This window comes from Muntiacus reevesi, chromosome 6 (genome assembly GCF_963930625.1).
Source record: "Muntiacus reevesi chromosome 6, mMunRee1.1, whole genome shotgun sequence".
NCBI classification, from domain to species: Eukaryota; Metazoa; Chordata; class Mammalia; order Artiodactyla; family Cervidae; genus Muntiacus; species Muntiacus reevesi.
In genome coordinates, this window is record NC_089254.1 from 36,507,498 (window position 1) to 36,526,902 (window position 19,405).

Consider the following 19,405-nt stretch of genomic DNA (forward strand, 5'->3'; position numbering starts at 1 on the left):
AAATATTTCCTACTGCAAAAATTTATTTTTCTGTTTTAAGGAATTTGTACAGTATAATAATTGAAAGAATGATTCTCGGTCTAAAATTCTCTGCCTCAGGACTGGATATCTGTAATCTCCCCATAGTATAAATTCTTTCAAATAGAATTGTTGGATTAATACATTTTGATAGACGATTTTTGCCAGATTCTCCTCTGCACTAATTTTGTACTCCTATGGCAGATCCTTTGAATTTTTTTCTTGTGAAAGACATTCAAATAAAAATTGTGGCCACAAGAATAATGATTGCGCTCGAGTCTTTATAAATACACAGCAGCAAATGCAGCTTTCTTGCTACAGGTTCTCATCAAGTTTTATAAACTTTGCTTATTTGATAAGTGCACAATGCCATTTCTTTCATTCTGAGTAAATCACTTCAGGTGTCTATTCTGAAAAAGCTTTATGTACTTTGTTCATTTGCATATGAACAGCTTTTGTGGAAATCATTTGCAGTGTCTTATCTGAAAAAGAATTTTCAAACATATAAACTACTATTTTAAAACAGATCACATGATAACATTTCAGAGTTTGACTTTTTCCTCAAATACATAAAAGTATAATTCATTACCAGTGTATCAGATCCTAATACTTAGTAGTTGTTAGGTAATAAAACTGAATAAGACTCTGAAAACAAAGAAATATTTATTAAAAATAGTTAGATCTCAGTTGTTATTAATGTGAATTAAAGAACCAAGGAAACTGAAGAAACAGACTTCATTAATCCCCAATCTATTTTAAGTATCTAGAACATAAATAAACATGATTATTTTGTTGAGTAGAATATAACTGTATAATTCATGAATGTTTAAAAAAATGGTAGAGGATGTCCCTCTTTTTCTGTGCTATTTTGTGTGGTACCATAAATATTCATGGATAGTGAGTATTAGTTTAGGTTATCTATGTGAATATAAATTTTCATATAACTGGTCACTGAGTGTTCATTGGATCATGCTTTTGAATTTGAATTCACTAGTGTCTCAGATGTGCTATGGATCTGACCCAACTCATGAATATTTACACACACAACTGATCTTTCTGAAGGTAATCACATCCATAAAGATGGGAAACTCGTTAGTTTCCAATAATGAGAAATGCATTAGGATGCTGGTCCCAGAACAATTTGCAGTGTGCTTGTTTTCATTTTTTGGGTGAATGATAAACCTTAAAATACAAACACATATGCTGTTCATCTTTCTTGAAAGGAGGTCTTTGTTCTTTTATCTTCAAAACATCTTGCATATATTTTAACCATGATTGCATTTGGTTTTTTTACTTACTGTGGTCACAGAAATGAATGGAAAAAAGTTAAGTAGTATTTCTAGTCATTATCCCAAGCTAATGTCCATTATTTACGTTTGGACATATATTTTCAAATGCAAGCTTTCCAATCTGCTAATTTGCTAAGGGCATGGTGCATATTTTACATATATTAAGACCTTCCAAGAAAGATCAGATTATCTTGTATGTCATCTTTTTTGTGTAAAGGGAAAATAATATTCCAAGCCGATTAAATTTTTATCATGTTAGACATAGAATGCTATGATCATGGAGAGCCATAAATATAAACTATATTTAGCTCATGTTATATCCTACATTATAATTGTTTGTCTTTCATTATAATGACTGGCATATGTTTGTGGCACCTATGCAGGATCAGTCAGTTGGTATAAGTAGGTATCAAAATCAATGACCTGTCCCTTGTTAGCACCACACTCTAATTATTAGTTGAACTAACCAGAAAAAAGAAAATTATTGTTCATAAAGCTAGTGATAATATATCAGCTACATCTTACTTCTATTATTGATGTTGTCAAGCCTCTGAATGAGTTTTTTTTATCAACATGTATGCATTTTTGTTGTTACAGAAATATAGTTAATAAGCTATGCCCAATGACAGACATCTATTTTTTTTAAACTCAAGTAACAGATCAGGCCACGTTAGTATATCACAGAGAATCATCAATAATTGAAGAAAGTAGTCATCAAACTGTGTCCTAAGGTGTCCTGTAATTTTCTTCAGAACTGCCTCAATTGGAGGAATGCTTCCCACCACCTCTCAGCCAGCAGAGCTTGACAGTTGCCTGTTTTATGTGTTACAGTGGTTCTCAGCAGAAAGTAATTTTGCTCCCCAGTGCTTATGTGATGATGTCTAAAGACAGTTTTGCATATCACAACCGGAAACATGGTACTGACATCTAGGGTGTAGAGGCCAGAGATGCTTGTAAACATCTACAAAGCACAAAACAACTCCCACTACGAAAAAGTCACCCAGCCTCTAAATGTCAATAGGGCCACCATCATATAAACATTTGTTTGAAGAAAATGATTCCATGTCTAAACTTTTTGATTACCACCAGATCAGAGTGCTTTTATAGATAAAGCAATGAAATATATATAATATTACTGTGCACATATATGAAAACAGGTTCAGTTACCAATTACAAATTTGAATTGATTGATTTTTCCATTCTTTCACTTTTGGCAGCAACAATTGTATTAAATGAACTCAACTGGACAAGTGCCTTAGATGAAGTTTTCAAGAAAAATCGAGAAGAAGATCCTTCATTGTTGTGGCAGGTGTTTGGCAGTGCCACAGGCCTGGCCCGATATTATCCAGGTAAGTACTTGGTGATTCAGTAGGTATCAAGGAGAATTGTAAATACTAGACCTAGTTTTTCTTGAGAACACTGTTGCCTTCTCCTATTTGTTAAAAGATGGTTATAACATGGCTTTTCTAAGAAAAGACGTTTCTCCTTACATATCTCTTTAACTACCAAAGTCACTTTAAGTCAACATACCTGAGAGGCAGCTGGAACCATTGTTAGGTGAAATCAGGCTGCGCTGCCATTGAGACTGTGAGCAGGTGTCTGTGGACCTAGAACAGGAGGTTGTAATGAGTCTTAAAACAGTTCTAAGACTCCAAATGCACAGCATGGACCAAGTTATGAATCACATTAGAGAACTGAATAGAAATTTTAGAAACTAATTGAAAGATCTCTTTCCAGATTTTAAGTCTGTTTATATGAAAAGTACTGATGCTTTTCTTTAATCAGTGAATGTGGATTTGTTAAAATGAGAAGGTGAATATATTTTACAAATTAACATTAATAAATTCTTGTGTAATGTCCTTTATTCTTATATAAAAGTTTGAGAGGAAATAATTTATAATGAAAATGAAAGATTAATTACTAGTACATACTGAGAATCTATTGAAAAGACCTTTAACTGAAATGTCTGTTGGTATTTTTAACTTTTCCACCTTTCCAAGCAAGCTGACAAGCACAAACGCATTTTCTTTCTCAAAGTGTGACTGAGTTATGGGATACATACTAGGTCATTAGGCTTTAAAAAACATAGCATATATGAGAGTTTATTTAGTCTTGCATTTTTTAAACATTTAACATTAGAGTTGTTAACAATAAAAAGTCACAACAGTGAAACGAAGCTGAAATAGAAATTAGATATCTTTGTGAATAAAAGTATGTGGGCATCATCAAACTAAATAGCTCTAAAATGAGGTAAAGATAAATAACTTATTGCAATAAGTGCCAGATAGTAAGATAATTGACGATTACTCTTTGCAGAAATCCAGTGGGCTAGGAAAGGCGTACTGGTATTTCATTGTTGAAAAAAATTCATGCATTACTGAAATGTAAACAATACCAGATGTCAGGGAGATATCACATAGCTTGCTAAAACAGGTGAATTTTCTACTTGGAAATACTGTTCAGTATAATACAAAACTACTTCTAAAATACTCTTACATTACTAATGTGTTCCATATCATATATGAGGAATTTGAAAACTTTCATATGTAATATAAAGAAAAATGCATTTATTGCTCATGTACATAGTAAATCTAATATAATAAACCTTAATATTATGGCAGGTCTTATAAAAGTACATTTATAATTATAACTAGTATACAATAACACTAGTACATGAATATAATTATTTATATTTATCAATAACTTTCAGCATTATGTAGCTTTAAAATGTATTAACGCAATACAAAATTCCATTTATGAGCAGCTGAGGATAGGAGGAAAAAGATAAGTAAGAGAAAATATGATAATAATGAACAACCTAGAGCCCAGAACTGCAGGGAAGTTGGTAATGCTGCAAAAGAAAGAACACACATTATTATAAGAGAGAAATAGGAAGGAGAGTGGAAGGAAAGACTGTATAAGAAAGGGAGAGATAACATTGGGGTCAAGAGGTAGGAGGAAAGATAGATCCTAGTATGTACATTTTTCCAAGATGAGTCTTTTTACAAGTAGTTAACTTTTAAGCATACCAATAAATCACCAATAAATTTTCTTTTGAATGCTAATTGAGGGATTATGGCTTTAATTTTTTTTTTTTTTAAACCTAATCATATACTTCCTAACATGTTGACATTTGTCCACTTTTATCTTGGAAACACTCCATAAAGATTTATTCTAGCTGAATACATATGGTCCCCCCAGAACGTTAGTTGTGGAAGCAACCCTCGGCTTTCCTATAATACCATGTCTTTTAAGATTTGACTCAACAAATCATCTCTGAGTCTCATAATGGCTCGCTTGATTGCTATGGAATACACTCAGTGAAATTTCATTGAGTTTATTTATTGAGTCTGTTGCTGAGGTACTTTTTTACTTAAAAAATTTTTTTGACATATGAAAAGCTGTACATAGTTAACATATGTAACTGGATGAATTTGGAGATAAGTATACATTGGTGATACCATCACCACAATCAGTGTCATCAACCTATTTATCATCTGGAAACATTTCCTGCTACTGTCTTATTTATTATTATATTTTGTGTTATAAAAACACTTAATATAAGATCTAGCCTGTATGGAGGGAGGAATGAGCAGCCAAGATGACTGTTCTCTTGTCCTCTATCCATCCCCACTCAACTAGTCCCTGCTTTAGCTACAGTCTATTCACCTGACTGACCTTCACTCTTAATAATAAGTAATCAATCAATAAATAATAATAAATGTATTATTTATTATATAAATAATATATATGTATAAATATTATATAAATAATATATATGTATAAATAATAACATGTTTTTATTTATTTATTAATTTATATATTATTTATATATTAATAAATAATAATTAATAAATGATAGGTAATGATAATAAATAGATAATCAATAAATAATAATAGGTAATCAATAAATGCCTACATACTTGCTCCCAGCCCCAGCTTGTGATTATTCTAAGCTTTATATCAGAACATCACTACCTGAGAGCTTATCAAAGCTCTCAGTGAGGGGCATGCTCTCTGCTGCTCTCACTGGTAACCTATGAGCGAAGCTGAGATCAGTGTCAATTCTCCCTATAACTGGAAACTTCTCCTCCTTCCTTCCCTCATTCCCTCCCCACTCTCCACTTCCAGCTGAGAGTGGGCTGTATTTCTGCCCACCAGCAGCCACACATGGTAGAGTATTGCTTCAGCACCTTGCTTCAAACCCATGAGATCCCCCAGTCCTTTAAACCATTGATGTCTCTGTCACTATCTCCAGGCGCTTTAGCCTTAAAGCTGCAGGCCTGTGGAACACAGCCCAACATACCCTCTTAGCAGAGTTTTAAGTGTACAATACTCTATTGTTACCTTCCGGTTCTGTGCTATACAGAAGATCTTCAGGGCTTACTGGCTTTGCATAACTGAAACTTTGTACTCTTTAACTGATACTTACTTCCCCACTTCGTACTTTCCCCTGGCAACCACCATTCAACTTTCCTTCTATAAGTTTGATTATTTTAGATTCCTCATGTAAGTGATATCCTATTATCAGGGGTGAGTGTAATTTCCTCGGTTTTCTTTCACTGCAGCAAAAATTTGAAATGACGGACCAGTGTTACCTCTCTGTTACAGCTCGGTTTTATTTGGCAAGCAAAGGAAAATACTTTCCCAAGCATGAGGGTGGTTGACCCAAAAGAAGGGAGGGCTCGATCTTGACTCCTCTTTTTATATGGTTTTTCTCCTCCCCCTGAGCCTGCCCTGTGTAAACTGGGCTAGCCAGGAGGGCTATTTGTTTCACCTGAGGTTCTCAGTCTGGTCCTGGGATTTTCTTTTGTTCCATTTTTGTGGACTTTTCCTTTATTTTTCTTTTAGCCACCACCATTTTGGACTCCTTTTACCTATTCTAACTACCTAACCATATAGTACTTGTCCTTCTGTGCCTGCTTATTTTTTTAGCATAATATCCCTCAGGTTCATTCATGTTGTCACAAATGGCAGGATTTTTGTCTTTTTTAAGGCTTAATGAGTTGCTCTTCATGATAATAATGTTCTAATAGAATCAAATGTCTTTAGCAAAGACACTAAGACATTATTATAATTTAAAAGTGGACCTCTATATGTCTGTGTATGCTAAGGCATGCTTTCAACACATTTTACATGTCTTTCAGGTTTAAAGAGTTTTTAAAATGAAGGATTTTTTAAAATTTCTCAGTAAGCCATACTTTCCTCTCTGATTTTAGTCTTTCCATTTTGATACTGAACAAAATAATTTGAAACAGCTCATTCCTGATTACTGTCGGTTAAAGCAAAGGTCAAAATAGCCTTTAATTATTTTTAATTATCTTACTTGTGAGTTGAAATAGAATAGCTATTACCTAATTGGATTTTACATGGCAAGATTTGGACCTCAGGCTAGGATCTCCCATCTAACTGTGAAAAACTAGATGGGTCTTCTAAATTTTCTGAGCCTTAGTCATCAAATCTAAAAATAAATATGAGCACTAACATTTCAATTTTAGAGTTCTCTGATGGTCTAGTGGTTAGGACACTGAGGCACTGGATAGCCCAGGTTTGATCCCTGGTTGGGGAACTGAAATCTTGGGGCTTTCTAGGTGGCTCAGTGGTAAAGAATCTGCCTTCTAATGCAGGAGACACAGGTTCAATCCCTGGGTTGGGAAGATTCCCTGGAGAAGGAAATGGCAACCCACTCCAGTAATTTTGCCTGGGAAATCCAATGGATAGAGGAACCTGGTGGGCTACAGTTCATGGGGCCATGAAAGTCAGACATGAATTGGTAACTAAAGAACAACAACAACAACAAATGTTTCAATTTATCCCCTGAGAGTTATGATCGATGAGATAATATAATGAAAAGTACTTGCAATAACTCTACATGGTGGTGTTGGTCAGAAGATGTAGGTTTTCACCTAAGACCTTAGTTAAGTCACTTCTTAAGAATGCCCAGTTAAATTTCAGTTTCAGATAACAAAGGATATTTCAGTCTAAGTATATGATGTTTGAGAAATATTTACTCTTACAAAGTTTTTAGTATTTACTCTAAAAAATTATTTTTTAATTAAAATTGAAATTTAATTGGATGTCCTTAATTTCCTTTTCCTAAGTGTATTAATCCTATCTCTCCAGCACTGAGTTTATGAAAACATATGAGAAATAAACTTTCTTGTTACCTCATGACATTGTGAGAATCTAAGAATCTATTTTATGTATTAATATAAATGCAGAATTTGTGTTTTTTTTCTTTTTTTAATTATACAAGCTACCTTTAAAGCCTTTTTGCCATATTATTGTAAATAAGTTTTTTTTGTAGAAGCTAGAATCCTCTAACTCACAATATAGGGTCTAAAATAAAATGTATTCTTGTGAAATATTAGGATGCTACTTAAAGCAGAGCTAATAGTGTGCGTGGGTTAACCAGGTATATAGCCTGATAGCCAGTGTTTAAGTCTTACTGCCATATCTTGATATCATGGTACCCTTGGGGAAATATTCACAGACTTTAGCTGTTAAACAAAAAGGATAAAGTAGAATTAAGAGGAGGAAAAAATTAAATGCTTCTTATTTGCTAAGACATTTAGGAAAAAGCCCGTGATGATTAGCCACTCTGCTGATTTCCGTTTTTCAGGTTATTTAAACGGCATGGAGGCACTAGTGCCTCCATACACAGAGGGCTCCAGAGCTGACATAATATAAGGGCACCTCTACAGAGCTGATTCTGAATAGCAGTTTGATATGAGTGGGGATGAATTTGACCTCTTACATCTGCCCTTAGATTGAATATCAGTAATGTGTCTGTTTTCTAATTTTGGTTGATATGGAAATACAGTATAAAAATGGTTGCTGTATGTCTTTTTTTTTTTTTCTTTTTTCTCCTTTTCTCCTTCCTCTTCCATCTCCACCTCTCCTTTTTCTTCTCTCTCCTCTCCAACTTGTAGGTAGGTAGGCTGTGCAGTAGTAGAAGGAGGATCATTGTATTGAGAGGAGTTCTTGATTCATATTAAAAATTTCATGGCTAAGTCATATCTCTGAACCTATTTCTTAACCAGTAACTTGGGATGATTGAAGAAGGTGATCTCCAATGCAGGCACTACCTTTACTTACTTATGCGTTTAGACCTCATTTGCTACTACACCACAGTTCTTGTTTTGTAGTATAAACTAGAGGGACTTGCCCTAGTCATACAACATGTCATGGCAGAGTTGAAGCTGGAACACATATCTGATGACGTCTTGTTGAATATGTGCTGACTGGACAATCAGTTTAATTTATGAGTGCTTTCTCAATTCCTGGGTTTGGAAGATCCCCTGGAGGAGGGAAAGGCTACCCCTCTAGTATTATGACCTGGTGAATTCCATGGACTACAGTCCATGGGGTTGCAAAGAAGCAGACATGACTGAGCGACTTTCACTTCACTTCCTTTAGAAGCCCTTAATTGATTTATATAAATTAACCTTAATGTTATTAAAACTGCTTTCAAGAGCTATTAACTGTTTGAATTTTTATGCATCATAAACACTGTAGGTATTGACAACACATTTCATCTATTAGTGTCTCTTGAAATTGTACGAATTACTGCAGTAATTGGGACGGTAATTAGAAGTTACTGGCTTGTCAGAATGCCAATATAGACAGCACTTATTCTTTTAGGTAATTAGTATCACTTATTAAAAAAGGCAAAAACTTAAATCTCTTAAACTTCATGTTACATTTTTAGTTAATCACTTAATTAAATGTCTTATTAAACATTTGTTCTTTCTTCATCCTCTTTCATTCATTTATTTTAAAAACGTAAGTTTACAGAACAGGAACCTAGTATGTGTTGTTCAGTTGAATTAATGTTAAATATTCCTTATGGAAACACTTCCTTGTTCTTGGATCTGCTAGGATTTTGCTAAAATAAAATGTGAAGGAACCTGTGTGCAGAGTATATAGAGGGACATATTTTTGCCATGTGTATAGCCAGTTATTAAGCTGCTTAACTCTTTGAAAAATGCCTTTAAAATGTTTCAAATAACAGATGACGGGGCAGTCCAAAGAATACTTTTTTAGTTGTTTATAAAGGGAGCATTTGCTAGATTTCTGGTTAATTTGAAGAAAACACGATAGCAATGGAGCCTCAGCATTTTGAGGTATTTATAAAAGAATAACTGCTTTCAGTGATCAGTTACCTTAAAAAAAAAAGCTTGATTTTTTTTTTTACTTTGATATTTGTGAATGGATATGAAGTTTAACTGTAAATATGTTTAATTATATTTGTTGAATGCTGTATGAATACACTTTAAGTTGAAATAATTACCTTACTGCTTTTTTATACTAATAATGATTAGAGTCCAATGCATCAATTAGGAATAAAACTAGCTACCAGTTACAGGAAATCCAAAACAATGGTGATTTTAACACTATAAAGATTTATTTCTTACTCAGTCAAAGAATATCAGTTACAGACACCAGGGCCGATAAGAAAGCTGCACATACAAGGGTTTACACTCCTGACTTAGTTCTCTGACATTCTCTGAGTATATATTCTGCAGTGTCCACCAATGTTACTTGTGTTTTTTTCTTAAGGGACAAAGAATAGCATTTCCTCTCTTTTTAAGGCACTTTCTGGAAATCACACAAAACCTTTCCTCTTATGCAACATTGGCCAGAGTTTAGTGGTCTCATGATCATAGTTTACCTTCAATTTATATTCTAAATTATACAATTTGCTCTTCTGTATACCATTGATCAGTTGTATTACTTGCAAAAACATCATATATATATATATATAATATAAATACATGCACATACACACAAAATAATATATTATTGAAATTCTCACATGATCCCAATTTATAGAGGTAATTCTGTAACCTTATTTTTGTTTCCTTTTATATGACCCTATCTCTTACCTGAGTCTGTCTTATTTTTCACATATATGGGTGGAAGAGTTGTTAACTTTATAGTCAACTATGGATCCAGTCATTTCACAAGTGAGAGCAGTTAGGCAAGATCCTGATATGAAATGGGATGTGCCCATAATTTGATGGAAGATAAAATTGTATGTAAAATGTGTGCATCTGTCTGTGTCTGTGCTAAGTCACTTTAGTCGTGTCTGGCTCAGTGCGACCCCATGGACTGTAGCCCACCAGGCTCCTCTGCCCACAGGATTCTCCAGGCAAGAACACTGGAGTGGGGTGCCATTTCCTCCTCCAGGGGATCTTTCAGACCCAGGAAAAATTAAACTTCCTGTTTTAGGTCTCCTGCATGGGCAGGTGGGTTCTTTACCATTATTACCACCTGGAAGCCCTAAATATGTGCGTAAGTATTGTTAAAAATCTTTAGCTCTTTTTAAGTTCTAAGGTAGCTCATTTTATTCTTTTTTCTTTGATACATTGCTAAATTTGCTACCCATTTTTAGATACATAGAACCATCTTTGATGTGCAGCTGTTATTGTGTTCAGTATATTTTATTAAGAAAAATTTAAAACACTTTTGTCAAAATTTAGACTTTTTAAGCACTTCTCTTGGATATACCAAATATAAAATTTGTAAGAAATACATCCTTTAGCCCTGTTTTCTGAAAAGATTATTGAGTTATAAAAATAAGACTCTTGTTCCTATGGAATCACAGTTTATTTTTTTGACTGTATCACTATTATCACCTAACTGGATTTATTTGCTTACAAAAGTAGAAACTTTTTTCTCTGACAGAGTTCAATTTTCTTCTGTCTAGCATACATCTGAAATTAATTTCCAGTAAAATTCTCTTTATGTTTTACTTAATAGAACTTGTGTGCAAGTTTATTTTTGCACTACAGCTAATAATAACATATGGACCATCTAAATCATTAAGTCTTTGTGTACTATTTACTTTATTGAATATTTCATTTAATCTCACAGCTTGTCCTTGTTATCTGCTGCTTCTGCTGACAAATAATCCTTGTTAAATGGAAATGTTTTACATGGGCTGTCTGATATATGCAGAATTACCAGCAAATTGCTTTGTAACAAGTGCTTTAACTTTTAAAACTTATGATGATTTATCCTTGGCTGCAATACCTTATATCTGTATGAGTTTCCAATCTTTATTTATCTATAGTTAGAAATGTGTTCTGACATAAGACCATACAGATGTCAAAGGCACTCTCAAACCAATATAATACTATCATTGAACATCAACTCTCATTTCTTAGAAACAGTATTAAAATCTTTTAAGAATTTGATTAAATATGTCAATATATTCAAGTGTAAGTTGGAAGGAAAAAAATATAAGAACTAACAAAACTGCCATTTCTGAAGGAACTGAGGTTCCTAAAGATTCAAGTACTAATAGGAGAGAATTTTGCTCTGAAGAAGCTCACAGGTAGATGAGACAGGAAATGTCTTAAACACATTAACATGCAATGCAAAGAGACATCTAGTATATTTATTAAAAAGTTATCTGGAGTTAACTTAGATTATCACTTCTCTACTAAAATGCAGCTGTCTGAGATTGTTCACTTAATGACATCTGGCTTAATGTGGCTTCAGGCCATCCAAAGAATCTAACCTAATCTACATTTTTAGTTTTACCTCTTACTGCACAGTTAAACCTTCTCCGTGTACTCCAAATTGTTTTTCCCCCTCTTTAGTATTTATTTGGTTTTATTTTCTACAACTTGCCACATTGTTCCTATCCCTATATGCTTTGATCCCAGAACCCCATTTCTAGTCATATACAATTTATCCATAATTCCAAATAGAATACATTTGGCTTTCCCCAGAGCAGTCTTTCTTTGTTTTATTCTCTCAGAAAACTTGGTTTTTTAATCTAGATTACAACAGCTATCACATTTTATCTTTCTTCAGAACTTGTTCACATATGCCCTTTTAAAAAAAGCGTGGCAATGTAAGTAACTGCAGGTAAACTCTCTGTGTGTGTGTATGTGAGAGAGAAAGAGAGAGAAAAAGAGAGATCCAGGCAATAGAATGACAGTTGGCTTTTACAGGCATTTTTTAGTATGAGAAAACTTACTTTTTTTGTCTTTCCATGAGACTAAAAATATGAAGTCTTTTTGAATTTTAAAAATGCATTTTAACTTGTTAATTGAACATGCAATTAGATACCATTCAAAATGGTGTTTTTACCAGAGAATCAGCCCTCAGTTCATCATTTTGTACTTTGTTACTTCCTAGCAGAAAAGAAAAACTCATACTCTTATTTTTAACCATATTTACTAGAAAAGGGCTCAACAGTGTGCATACTTTCTCAAGAATATTTCAGTATTCTGAGTTAACATTTAGGTAAACACTTTAAATCAATGGTTTGATCACTGACATAGCACACACTAAATGTCATGTAAAGTAGAAATGCCATCAGGTATGTTTAGTCAGAGATATACCCACAGTTCATTTTTTATCAGGATAAAAAAACAAGTGATCATTATCACCATTAATGATGGCCTTCAGAAATGAGATGCCCACATTGTAGGCTATAATTTCTACTTCTTTCTCCTGCCATTCCAAAATCTTACTGGAAAGCAAAAGGGACTTTCAAAATGAGCTGTATTTCACTTTTTGCAAGGTTTGTAGAAACTCTGATTTTCTTTTACACAGCATTCATTGAACCTCATTATGAAACTGATTATTCCAGGGAATTACAATGTATGGTTATTATCTTTTTTTACTATTTGATCTTCCTTCTTTCTGAGCCTATGTAAATAATGTACCATATAAGTACACAATGGGATTTTACAATCAGCTAATTAGTATCACAGAAGAAAGTACATTATTTAATTTTAACATAATGTAAACATCTTAAAATTGCCAATGGTTATTTCCCTCTGGTAAATATCTCTACAGACTTCTATGGGAACAATATTAATGCTTTTAAATAGAAGCCATCTAAAGTCATAAAACATGTTACAATTTAATGTCTGACTCCTATTGTAAATTATGACCCCTTTTTCCGTCTTTAAAGAAATAAATTTTATGGAACATTTTAATAAATATCACTGCTAAGTCACTTCAGTTGTGTCCAACTCTGTGCAACCCCATCCCTGGGATTCTCCAGGCAAGAACACTGGAGTGGGGTGCCATTGCTTTCTCTGAATAAATATCACAGTTCATTTTAATAGGCAGTTATACCAAAACAAGAAGTCCTAGGTGAATGTGCTCTGCAAAGAATTCAGAAATCTAATTTTTTAAATTAATTTAGTTTTTAATTTAAGGATAACTGATTTACAGAATTTTGTTGTTTTCTATCACACATCAACATAAATCAGCCATAGGGGACATATGTACAACTATGGCAGAAATCTAATTTAAATATGACTTTCAAATTCCTGGGTTTTTTTTAGCCATTTTCAAATACACTGGTTGATCACTTTCAACTAATGGTGATCACTTTTATTGTCAGTGGTAACCAATCCCACTTCTCCTCTCACCAAAATATTTGTATCAGTCTGAATCAGAAAAGAGATAATATAACATTTTAAACAGGGCTAGTTAATTTTTAATAAAGAATTATTAACTTCGGCAAGGATTAAAGAGGAATTGACTAGAAGTAGGGATTAGTCTAAATAATACAGGAATTCCAGATACAGTATTGTATAACTAACCCCCGTAGGGCAGAAATAGCGAGCCAAAGAAGAGACTTTGGTCCCCTCGTGCCCCTGGATTGAGATGCAGATCCTTTTACAGAGGACATGGTTCTGGCCCATCAAATGGCAGAGAAGGTACTGCAGTGTCACAGAGTTGGCTGCAAGTTCACCCTCTGAGTTGCATGTGTCTCATCAGAGGCTCTCCACAAAAAATACCTGAGGGTACTGCTGGAGAAGCAGCAGCGCTCCATAAGCCTTGTTCTGGAGAAGCTACGCATGAGCTCTGGAGAATATGTATTGCCAGAGCCACACCAGGAAAGCTGCACTTTACTGCCAGAGCCTTGGAGCAAACAAAGCAGACCAGGGTGTAGAAACCCTTATCTCACAATGTCTTTTTTCATCATCTGCTGAGAAAGCTTAAACTGTCCTTGTTAGGTAAAAGAAAAATATTTAAGGGACCAAGAGACATTTTCATAAAACAAGATAAAAGAGTGAATTTGGAGTTAAGAGGGAATAAATGTACAACCAGCCCAGGATTTTACTGAAAGAAGAATGTGATAAATTTGAAGTTATTACAAAGACCCAGACTTGAGGAATTATGTAATAGTTGAATGTGAACTTAAATGTCTGCCTAGTGCTTGTTGCTGAATTCTAGAGCTACCACAAAAAGAAAAAAAGAAAAAAAAAGTCATAGTTTATCTCACTAACTCTTAAGTTTCTGCAGATGTAAATGAAAATAATTAAAGTAAATTTGCCATTTCAGTTGCATACTGTATCAGTACATATTGTTGAAAGAGTGCTATATTTAAACTTAGCTGTTTCTTATAAATGTGGTTAGTTATTTTAAATGAATAAATAAATCATTTTCTTATGTAGGTACTAATAAGAAAGCAATTTCACAGTCAAGGAGAAGCTCGGTAATATATATTTTTGACAAATCCTAATTGGCCAAATTATCTTAGTCAGCTAATAAACATGATTCTCAGAAAAGTTCTACATAATTTTCATCATTTTCCAATAAAGGGCAAAATACATTGAGAGACGTACATCCTATGAATTATTGGGAATTTTTCCAAGAGTTACATGTCTAAGTGTGTTAAAGGAGAGGAGGACTTTGGCATAAAATTATCATCCAATTCATAAGTACTTTTTGTTCCCCATTGGGTCAAAGGGGTGTATGTGTATGTGTAAAGCTTTGTAAAGTATTTTAGTTAAAGTAAGTTTAGAGTTAATTGGAGTAGTATAAAATAACTACATTTTAAAAGCAATTAAACATACTTTTTTTATTTACTGCAAAATGATAAAGACTCTGAAACATCTTCTGTTAGTTAATAGAAGACTCTTGAATCTGTACTTGAATTACCTCACGTCATTCAAATAAATATCAGGAAAAGTTTTTTTCTGTGTAGTTATGTTAATTATAGTTTAATTTTTAAGTTACAATTTTAAATGAACTAGCCATTATCAAATATGCCACTGTAATGGCAGAAAGTGAAGAGGAACTAAAGAGCTTCTTGATGATGGTGAAAAAGAAGAGTGGAAAATATGGCTTAAAACTCAACATTCAAAAAACAAAGATCATGGCACCCAGTTCCATCACTTCATGGCAAATAGATGGGGAAAAAGTGAAGCAGTGACAGATTTTATTTTCTTGGGCTGAAAAATCACTATTCAAAGTGACCACAGGCATGAAATTAAAAGACACTTGATCCTTGGAAGGAAAGCTATGACAGACTTATACAGCGTATTAAAAAGCAGAGACATCACTTTGCCGACAAAAGTCCATATAGTCCATATAGTCATAGCTATAGTTTTTCCAGTAGTTACGTATGGATGAGAGAGTTGGGCCATGAAAGATGAGCTCTGGAGAACTGATACTTTGGAACTGTGGTGCTGGAAAAGATTCTTGAGAATCCCTTGGACAGCAAGGAGATCAAACCAGTCAATCCTAAAGAAAATAATCCCTGAATATTCATTGGAAGGACTGGTGCTAAAGCTCCAATACTTTTGCCATCACATGTGAAGAACTGACTCATTGGAAAAGATCCTGATGCTGGGAAAGACTGAGGGCAGGAGAAGGGGGCAACAGAGGATGAGATGGCATCATTGACTCAATGGACATCAGTTTGAGCAAACTCAAGGACAGGGCAGTCTGGTGTGCTGCCGTCCATGGGGTCACAAAGAGTTGGACACAGCTGAGTGACTGAACAACAGAAAGTACTGAATCTGAAGTTCCAGTACTTTGGCTACCTGACTGGAAGAGCCGACTCATTATAGAAGACCCTGATGCTGGGAAAGATTGAGGGCAGGAGGAAAAGCGGGTGACAGAGAATGAGATGGTTGGATGGCATCACTGACTCAATGGACATGAGTTTGAGAAACTTTGGGAGACAGTAAAGGACCAGGAATCCTGGCATGCTGCAGTTCCTAGGGTCGCAAAGAGTTGGACATGACTTAGTGACTGAACAGCACAGCAACAAGGTTAAAAAATTATGCTATTATGTGATAACAATCCAAGAAAAACAGTCTTTTTATAGACCAAGATAGTATAACATTGAATGAAAATAAAAGGATCAAATAATTTACAGTTTTCCTTAGTGGCAAATACATTTTCTGTTCAATTTTTCTGTTAGTAGAGAGGAAAGAAAAAGTATATTTTCTGGACACTTCGTGAAACATACTTGTGGGCACTCTGAACATCCCTATGCCTACAGGTTATTTCTGAAATAATATGAAAAAAAAATTGACTTAAGGCACTTTCTTCTGTATTGCTATGTTGTTTTCCATTTAAAAAAGAAAAAGATTAAAGGCATAAAACTCTGGTATCTCCCATTTTAACATTGCTCTGGATAAGTGGAATGTGTCCTTGGTGCTTTGAAACTTTTAAAAATATTACTTTCCTAGATAATACCTCATATTTTGGTTTTAATTCTCTATTTTAAATTTAACTTCTCTTGTTCTTTCTAATTCTTTCTGTCTCTTTTTTTTTAAAGCTTCTCCATGGGTTGATAACAGTAGAACTCCAAACAAGATTGACCTTTATGATGTACGCAGGAGACCATGGTAAGAATGTTTGGGTAATATCGAAAAGATGAAAAAGACAAAATAGATTTTATTTCTTTTTCTTTTTTTTTTGGTGTAAAAGTTGGAGGGACTCGTTCTATTATTAGTGTTAATACTGTATGATTATTATAGAGATATAGTGTTTTTTTTTCTTCTATACATTTGCATTTTCTATACACTTCTACTTTGAAAAATACTTAAAGTTAAATGAAAATGATGATTTCAGTGGGCACTGATCATGAATATTGTTGAACTGATTCATCAAATACATTTGAAGTGGACTCCGTTAAGTTTTTAGTTAATGTCATCTCTAAATCTCTTTTTGCTTTTAGGGATTTTTATTGAAATACTCACAGTTACTTCTAGTAGGACTCTAACAAAGTGTCCAGATAGAGTAGAAGGTAGTTTGCCTCTGGCAGTGATTTAATGAGAACTAGCCCCAAGGAAAGAGCTACCCCTAGTTATAGACATATTGCTTAGGTTTCATTTTTCCAAAAAGAAGGTTTAATTGTTCCTTCTAAAGAAACTCATTATCCTAATATATAAGTAGAAGAATACCAAAAAAGTCATAATTACCCTCATTGGGAAATAATTGTTAAACTTATGTATTTAATTGATTTTAATTGTAATGTGTGGCTATATATTTTTTAGAGTATGCATGTTATTATACAGTATACTGCTTTGTAAGCTACTATTTCGTATCAGTACCTTTGAGTACCTTTTCATAAGAAACACACAACATCATTTTAAAAGAATGACTAAATGGTAAGTTATTTTAAAAATCCTCTGTTAATGGACATATAGGTTATTTCTTACTTTTTGTTAGGATTCAGACAAATTCTAAGACATATAATGGTTAATTCAAAGAAATATATTTGAAGCTTTTTAAATGCTCTGTTAAATGTCCTAGTAGCAATTTACATTAATACCAACCATGTATAATATTACCGGATGCTATTAATCCACATATTATTCTTGTTAATATTTCTCCAAGTTAGTGGCTCTGGAGCCATAGGTTGCTGAATGGAGGCAAACCCTCTGCCATCGTGTGATTTAGGTTCAGGAACCAGTTGTTTTGGCAGAAAATTAGAAATTAGGTCCCAACCAAAGGAGACAGATGAAATTCCGTCCTCTCATTTTCCCATGGAGACACATGCCAGAACCATTTGTCAAAATGCTAGACATGAACTAGATTTGCCTTTCATTGAAATAACCCAGCAACCCTGCCATTTTGCCTTCTGATAGAGAAGCAAACTTGAATGCAAGCTAAAAATTCTGTTCCATGACCATATTATCCTGAATAGTTACTAACTGTGCTGAATGTTGTCTGAAAGCTAATTGACAAGCTATCTGGCAGGCTTCGGAGAAGCTAGATTTGGAGTGGTGGACAATAAGTAGAACCCTGAGTTCAGACCCAGGTCTTTTTGTTAGGGAAGGCAGGCCCCTGGTTCCCATCAGTCCACAGCCAGGCACCATGAGCTTTGAGATCATTCACCTTCAGTTAACTGTATGTCTACAGTGACTAGGCTATTCTCCTGGAGTCTCTTTTCCTACACAGAGATTCTGAATCTTTAGGGCTAGGGTTTAGCATGACAATCAACATTTTGAACTGACTCTCCAGGTGACTTTTAGATACGGTAAAGTTTGAAAACCACTACTTGAAACTCTTGGAAATAACAATATATATTGCTCTGTTTCTAATTATTTTATTATCCCTTTCTATTTCCCTTATATTGATACTGCTTTTTCACATTCCTAGACTACTAATTTATTTCTGTGGGAATTTTGTGTGTGTGTGTATTTAAATTAATGACATAATCTTATTATTCATTTTTATTATTCTTCCTTAAAATGAGTTTTGAAAACTATGGCCAGCAAAATGGAATTTAGGATAACTTTTCTCCCCCCTTAGGGAAATACTCTTCCAGAAGTTAATTTCTTGTACTCCTAGTATTAAAGCACATCTCTTATTCCTTTGTTATAAATACCTGTAAAGCATACTTTAAATATTATACCTCTGATATCTCAATTATGTTAAATATTGTGTTTTTAAGTTGATGTTGCATAATCGTGAATTAAATAGTATTATCTACCCAGCTAAGAAGGACATAGGGCCATGCTTGGAAAATATCTCAGAGATCAGTAAATGGCAATTCAATAGATATCAGTGTTTGAGATTATACAAGAGAAAAAAAAATACTCATATGAGTGTATTTGTTTCAGGTACATCCAAGGAGCTGCATCTCCTAAAGACATGCTTATTCTGGTTGATGTGTAAGTAGTTAAACATTACATTATTTTTTATATACTGAGAACATAGGGAGGGTTTTCAGTAGCAGTAATACTATGAGACTAGAAATAGGGGGGAAGAAAAAAAACAAAGAATAATTATTATGACTTTGTTTATATCCAGACAAAGAAATCAAATTAAGACAGTAACAAAACAAACAAAAATTCTCTTGTTGAAAATGAGAG

At 33.8% G+C, this 19,405-nt stretch overlaps 1 protein-coding gene across 8 annotated transcripts in view; it reads left to right on the forward strand.

Annotated features, from left to right (window-relative positions):
- The window catches only part of CACNA2D1 (calcium voltage-gated channel auxiliary subunit alpha2delta 1), a 494,429-nt gene that overhangs the window by 352,720 nt on the left and 122,304 nt on the right, over window positions 1-19,405 (forward strand). For all 8 annotated transcript variants that reach the window (XM_065939979.1, XM_065939980.1, XM_065939982.1 and 5 more), the window contains exons 7-9: window positions 2,525-2,656; window positions 16,861-16,930; window positions 19,154-19,204. In XM_065939979.1, coding sequence (XP_065796051.1) covers window positions 2,525-2,656; window positions 16,861-16,930; window positions 19,154-19,204 — 253 coding nt within the window. The remainder of the gene's footprint in view (window positions 1-2,524; window positions 2,657-16,860; window positions 16,931-19,153; window positions 19,205-19,405) is intronic.